At 34.1% G+C, this 7807-nt stretch overlaps 1 protein-coding gene across 1 annotated transcript; it reads left to right on the top strand.

The window, feature by feature from the left end:
- The first annotated feature begins 374 nt into the window (after positions 1 to 374).
- On the top strand, positions 375 to 6995 carry NtR. Its single transcript, XM_034970357.2, has 12 exons — positions 375 to 606; positions 3312 to 3518; positions 3690 to 3821; positions 4139 to 4300; positions 4443 to 4633; positions 4714 to 4820; positions 4957 to 5088; positions 5334 to 5442; positions 5849 to 6074; positions 6228 to 6374; positions 6457 to 6617; positions 6751 to 6995. Exons 1-12 carry the CDS (start codon positions 519 to 521, stop codon positions 6946 to 6948), a joined length of 1860 nt encoding a protein of 619 aa, XP_034826248.1. The 5' UTR covers positions 375 to 518; the 3' UTR covers positions 6949 to 6995.
- The last annotated feature ends 812 nt before the right edge of the window (positions 6996 to 7807 follow it).

Raw genomic sequence — 7807 nt, 5'->3', positions numbered from 1 at the left:
AAAGTGTCTGACTTTTTCATAAATTTTCATTCCCCATCTAACCAAAATTTTTCAAGTTCATTCATTGGTATGAATGAACTTGAAAAATTGCGAACTTATACAAATATTATACAAACTCACATCTCATATTTTATCCCTTTGGGAGTAGATTTTTAATACCAATTTTTATGGATACAATTTCAAAATTGACAGACTTCTATACAAATTTCAAACCTCTGTTTTTTTTAGAAAACTTGAAAAAATTCTCGGCTCGGACAAGCCGTCAAGCACTTACGAGCATAAAAAAATATGTTATGTAATTTTATTTTAAAATAAATATGTAAAAAACAAAATCTATAATAAACTGGCCGTACGGTCAAAACGCACACTGCTCTCATGTATGTCGCACATGTATTCCTGAACTAATAATTCTACTGTATAGTAGCTTTAATTACAACTGTAGGATTTAAAAAAGAGAATTATTTTTGCTTCATACAGTGTTTTGTGGTTATTTTTTTAACAGTGCGTTTTTTGTGAAAATGAGGACATACCAGATTTACTTGGTTACTTGTGTCTTGGGATTAGCGTCAGCTCAGACGGATACACATTTTAATTTTACCTATAATAGTAAGTAAAAATAATTCTTTGTGGCTAATTCCGTTGTACACAATCTCTAAACTAAACTAAAATGACACGTCTAAATCTATTGCTATCCCTTTCATAATGTTGCTTGCGGAAAAGATAGCACTAGATTTAGACCTGTTAATTTAGTTTAGGTGTACAAGAGAATCGAATTTGGTATATTTATGTAGTTTAGATTTTTAGTCAGTCATCATTAAAATCAAAACTATCGTCGGTTCACTCTTGAACATGGGTCTCCTCTCAAGGGTGAATGAGAAGGGTCTGGCAGAGTGTGAATTGGCAGACTTCTCATCCTTTGAGACCATTATGGAGGACTCTCAGCATGCAGTTTTCCTCACGATGTTTTCCTTCACCGCTAAGCAAATGATATTTAATTGCTTAAAACGAACATAACTCCGAAAATGAGAGGTTCATGGCTGGGATCGAAGCCCATATCCCAAAATAGGAGGCCGACGACGTCTTAACCCCTAGACTAGTCAGCTTTTAGTCGGTGGTGTGCTCGAAATTTTTAAGTAAGCAGTTTTTAAGTTAATTAAGTAACTTTGACTAAGCATTCGTCATGTGGCACTCAAAAATAAGACTTTTTCTACCTCTAAGAAGTTCACGCTTATATAAAAGAATAAAGACTTTCTATGTGTATCTGATAGTCAGATTCACTTACTCTAAGGAAGATAGACTTAATTAGGAGTACTGATAGGTAGGATTTGAACAGAGTAATGTAAAATGTCGAGTTTCGAATGGAGTGTACAAAAAGGATTGAAAAATCAATCCAAAGATTAAAAAAGGCACATACCTACATAGTTAGTGTTTTTCCAATATTTGATTTTGAATTTCGCAATTTTATTGTTAAATAATTTCCATTTTAAATTTAACTGTCATTCTACCAAATTAAATTTAAATCAATTGCATAAAAACAATTCAATTTCCGCCAATGAAAAATGCAGTTAATTTATGCCAGTGTGAGCGTCGGATGCTTGGTACGATTGTAATTCGCCAATCGGGTTCATGTGATCGCAAAAGCTGTGGATTTCTCATAATAAAATATGAAAAACTAAGTCGTCTATTTTCCTCATCATCATCATCATCAACCGATAGACGTCCACTGCTGGGCATAGGTCTCTTGTAGGGACTTCCACGCGCCACGGTCTTGCGCCTCCTGAATCCAACGGCTCCCTGTGACTCGTCTTCCTATTTTGCTCAATAAGCTTAAGTTGAGTCAACGTCTATTTAAAAAAAAAGTAAGTATAGGCTTGTGCTTGATGTATCCACACCAAACACTAGGAAAGCAATGATGCAGCTTTTTTTTTTAAAGGTAACAATTTAGCAAGGCAGATAATCGTTATCTGATATTGTGGACTAGCTAGCCCTGCTAGCATTGCTCGGTTAGAATTTCTGAAAATCCTTTCCCGTTTACGCTACGATACAATCTAACTCACTGACATTTTATCTATATTATAGACATAGATATCTATAATATCGATAAAATGTCAGTCAGTTAGTTTACCTTTTTATATTTTGTATACATACTTACATAGCGCAAAGTAGGAGTAAGGTACTGTATGCTATACTCTCTGACTGCAATAGATGAAATATAATATTTTCATTTGTTCCCGATCGGCGAGCTACAATAATTGCGATTTGAACTTTTCAAACTTGGAAATTTTCAAGTTCTGAGCCTTGGAGAATGGAGCAGTTAACATTAAGAATCGTGCGATCACTCGGATCGTTTCAATTATTCAAATTAATGGTTGATCATTGCGAATGAGGGCGATTTCATAAATGGTGGCAACTTCTTAGCTCCAGAGCTTGCATTTCCCCTACGTGTTTCCTTTTAGCTATTCTAGCAAAAACGTGATAAGACGAATCTAAAATTACAATATTCAAAATAATATCTATTTTATGATTATTCATAGTCCCATTCATAAAACAACGTTACCTGAATAGTTACCCAATGAAATCCATATTATTATCTATATCATTGAACTATTTTAATCACTATACAATGTGAAAGTGTAAAATCAAATGGTTTATTCAAAATAGGCAATATATTACACCTTTTGATAGTCGGTTGTTGTATTTGTAAGATGATATAGTGGTGATAATTTTTACGTGAACGTAAAACCTAAAGCTACGAGGGTTCCAAACGCGCCCAGGTCTGAGAAGAGCCCTGTATTTGTTTGTTTATTTGTCTTTCAATCATGTCATAACGGAGCAACGAATCGACGTAATTTTTTTCATGGATATAGTTCAAGACCTGAATAATGCTTAACTGGATAACAATTTGTCCCAAAAAATTAAAGAGTTCCCAGGGAATTTTTAAAAATAACGTGAATGAAGTTGCTGGCATCATATTCTAGTGATTAAATAAAGATGGAGTATTAATCTTATTTCGTAGCTGGTTACAGTTCTTGCAATTCACGAAGGCGAGTGGACTTTACTTGTGGTTACGTCGGATACACGGGCATTGCGTAAGTGTGCGTGCATGTCGGACCAATCAAGCAAGCAGTGTACGTTACTTATACCGATACGACTTAAACACAGGCACGAGCCACTCACCTTCGTGAATTGCAAAAACTGTATGAAAATTTAGTTACAAACGGAAGGAATAAAACACATTATAAACTTTAGAAATATTATGCCAGGATGAAATATGCTAGGATTTACTCACTGTGTCATCCTTATTGTTTCAGTGGCAACGCTTTGTAAAGAGCATTTATGTCAACACGGCTACAGCTACGAAGTTTTCTATCAAGTGAACGCAGAAGATAGGAAGATGGCAAGATCAGATCCCAGCATAGTCTATGAAATGCATATTGCTATATTGGCAGCTAGCAATGGACATATTCTCTTGTCTACTGTACCAAAACCTGATATAACCGATCCTGTTTATGAAATCGGTAAGTATTAATTGAACTATGGTTATTTTAAAATAATATTGAAAAACATTAGAATAGGTGGTGACTTAGTGCTTGAGTTTTATTCTGTTAAAAAATCTTTAAAGTTACCAGTAAGTCTTCGTACTCTTTTTATAGATAACTATTTTTAACATGATACTTTGAAATTTTCAGTTGTGGGTGGAGGCGGTAACAGATTCACAGAACTTCGTGCAAATCTGAAAAGAAATGCTAAAGCATCGGCAAAAACTGTTCAAATACTGTCTCCAATAGAGTTCAGAGCATTTTACATTAAAATTACTGAAGGTAAACTTTTGAATAAAAAAAAAGTTGAATTATAAGGCGTGATAGTGGAGCAGTGCGGCCTAGGTGTGATAACCCCAGTGATTCATCTACTTAAAAAAAAAAAACAAATAGGGAACAAACGGGCAGGTGGGTCACCTGATGCTAATTGATTACCGCTGCCCATAAACATTTGCAGCACCAGAGGAACCACTAATGCATTGCTGGCCTTTATGTTATAATCTAGTGGGAACACAACCAAAGGGAGTTGATTCCATAGTTTGCATGTACTATACCTATTATACTTGAATGTATTTTATATTTCTTATTTTTATTTGTAGATGGTCTTATTGAATTTGGAAAAGAAGGGGACGTTCTACCAATTCTGAGTTATCAGGATATGAATCCTATTACTGTCAGGTATTTCAGTTTTGCTGCTTGGTCTGGTGTTGAAGCGAAATTTCTTTACGATTGTCCAATTCCTTCAGCTAATGGCTCTGAAAGTAAGTATTGAATTGTAGGAGGTAAATAGGTTGAACGATTCCCCACGAATCAAGCGACGGTAAATTATAGCTTATGTTCAAGTTTGATACTCAAATGATAGCTTTGAATAATAATTTACAATGCACAATCACGTTTTTATAGTTACACCTGATTCAACGGCAGTGGAACCAAAGATGTCAAATTCTGATAAATTGAAGAGAACTCTGCTACTTGGCAGAGACCCTGCTGTTCCACCAAGACCTGAAGTAACTGTTACTTTAGGTGTTAGAGTTACTAGTATATCATATGATGCATTCACTTCTAAATTGACTACTGGGTTGTCTGTATTAAGGGTAAGCTTTATATTTAATTCACAATTATAATTGTCGTCATCAATAATATGTATTATAAGATAGTTTTTCTTTATTTACAGAAGTGGACGGATGACAGTATGGCCTGGAATCCAAATAAATTCAATGGAATCGATCAACTTTCATTTAGACAAGGACAAATATGGAGTCCATTATTAACAGTGTTCAAGTAATTTTTATTAATTCACGCTACCTTAATTTTTTTTAAATAGTAAGCTCTAGTTTTTAGAACCAGGGTCATTAAATTTTATTTCATGATGTTTTCGTACTAAATTAGATATTTACAGAAAACTTGAACATTTCAGCTCCGATAGCATAACTATGCTTGATGATAGAAATCCTGAATTGATTTCAATGGATAATAGTGGTACAGCAATTGTGCATATGAGGACTACAACAGACACTTGGTGCTTCGACTATGGAAATATGATAACAAAGTATGCAACATGATTACCAGTCGCTCCAATAAGTACATACATTTAATTACTAATTAAATGCATTAACCTAGGCACTTTTATTGCCTAGGTTAATTTTGCTAGTCAAAATGTGGATCTTAAAATAATAAAGTCAATTTATCAGGGAACTCTTTTGATCGTATAATTACGAAGTAGAGATATATTTAAGCGATGCATGAAAATAAGTTCTATTTGTTATATTATTTTTACTATTATAATTTGATTAGGTGGCCACACGACGGTTACGTTTGCGCTATAGTTATCGAACTATGGGATATGCATGAAAAGGTTACATTGAAACTGCTTGATCCCTCATCCAGCTACGAGATGGATATTGTAAGTTACTACTACAACAATTCTGTGATAAATCTCACTAGATACCAATTTAACGCAATAGCGTCAAATTGGTATCTAGTGAGATTCTAGAGGAACTTGAATACAAGGGGTGCATCAGCGAATTCTAGAAAAGTCGGCAATGCATAAGCGGTTCCTTTAGAACCGCAATTAATTATTTTATTTTATTTCATTTATTTTTATTTTTCATGTACCGAAATTGTAGTTATATAGTAGTAATAAATTAAGTTAATGTTCATGGGCAACGGTAATCACTTAACATGAAGTAACCCGCCAGCTCATTGTGCTCGCTATTTATAAAAAATCCTCATATCTTCAATTTGGCCAAATGCTAAATCTGTATCAAACTTGGTCTTCTTATATTTTTACATTTACTATGTTATTTTAGCTTTCGGGCATAGATGAAGATATCAAAAACGCTTGGGACGTGTCGACTTCACATAGCATCGTAAATGCGGCAGCATGGAAGACACTGACAAGTTTACGCGAAAATGCGACAGATTTATACTCTAACACTGATAATTTTACGCACCAAAGTGACAGACTTGTAATAAACGTTGCACTACAACGTGAGGCTACCGCTTATAATATTGTATTTTACACGCCTTTACTCGGTAAGTTGAATATAAAGGACTATTAATTGAGACATACAGCTATCTAATAAGCCACAGATTCCTCATTGATATAAATGTAATAAAATATGAGTGAAGTTAACCCTCCTTGTCTAACTCCACATTTGAATAAACTAAAATAAACATTTTTTTTAGTTCTAGCTACGTTTGTGTTACTCTCATTTTGGAGCGAGCCTTTGAACATGAAGAGGGTTTGGTTTTACGCCGGTTGTAGTGTCGTTATATGCATGGGTCTCTGTTACATCGACGTTTTGGTTCCCTGTCATACCATCCCTTCCATATGTAAGTGTTTTTATTACAAAAAATATCAGAAAATTATTTTTTATAGATTTTTGAAGCTAATTTTATAAAATTTTATTTTCAGTGATTCTCTACGTAGTTCTTTTATATGGAGTTCTTTTGGCTATGTTTATTCACTTGGCTCTAATGACATCAGTAGCAAAAAACATTTCTAAGACGACCACCATTCAAAGTATCTTAACTTCACACTACTTTAGAAGTTTATTTTGCTTAGCACCACTAAAGGTAAGCATTATATCCATAGAGTTATGATACTAGGTAATCTAATTGGGATTCTTTTTTTACAACTGATGTTTCAAGCATTTGTTCAATAAGTTAATAATTGTTCATGAAGTAAAAAAAAATATATTTATTTTAGGTGTGCCACATCTATGAAAGTGTGAACGAAGGCTATGATTCTGATATAGTGGAACCTCCAAGAAGTGGCAGTGTAGAAGAAATGGAGAGTGATAAAGATGAATACAACGAAACCAAAGACTTAGCCGAGGTTTTAGACAAAACCATGTTCGTGATTTATTCTCTAACGTTTGCTATTTTGCTTGCATTACATTTTTAATAGCTTAATCTAATTGTGAATAGTTTATAAAATATATGAAACAATAACAATTATTTTACCTATTTTTATCGAACATTTCGTGAATTTTAGACTCACGTACAACTTTTATGGAAAATATTTGGGGATTTTCGGGCGGCAATTCAATTACTACGCCCGTCGAAAAAATGTAGTTGTTGGGAAGGCACAAGCGATAACAAAGTTACAAGTTTAGTAAACCGTGTATCACCGTAATAGTCTACAATTTTTAAGTGATATTTCAGTAATTAAAATATCACTTAATTCAACAGTGAAATCTGCATATCTGGAGACCTTCTCCATAATATTTACAAAGGTGTGTGAGGTCTGCCAATCCGCACTTAGCCAAACGTAGCAGACGATCCCTTTCCAGGTTAGCCCGCTTCCATCTTAGACTACATCATCATTTACCACCAGGTGAGGTTGCAGTCAAGGGCTAACTTGCTGGTTCTTCTCGGTAGGAAAGGCATTCCGAACTAGTAGTATTTTTTTTTATTTTTTATTATTCATTATAGGTGTACGCTTGACCACAATCACACCTGATGGGAAGTGATGATGTGGCCTAAGATGGGACGCGTTTACATCTCTGCATCTGCATTTGACGATTCAAAAGTACTTGTGAAAGTTTAATTTAATAAAACATTTTTATTTATTTATAACTTGTATCTGAAAAGAAAAAGTATGGGCTAAATTCTTCTCATTCTGAGCTTAATAGAACTTGGGTTAATTTTGTCTTACCCGGACGAAAACTGTAAGGGTATAAACTCTTAACATTAAATTAATTACCGCTATAAAGTTTTTAACGGACAAGATCTTTTTCCGGACCAGTGGTTGCTTTGAAGTT

Source organism: Maniola hyperantus, chromosome 7 (genome assembly GCF_902806685.2).
Source record: "Maniola hyperantus chromosome 7, iAphHyp1.2, whole genome shotgun sequence".
Classification (NCBI taxonomy): domain Eukaryota; kingdom Metazoa; phylum Arthropoda; class Insecta; order Lepidoptera; family Nymphalidae; genus Maniola; species Maniola hyperantus.
This window is presented reverse-complemented; position numbering and strand designations above follow the sequence as displayed.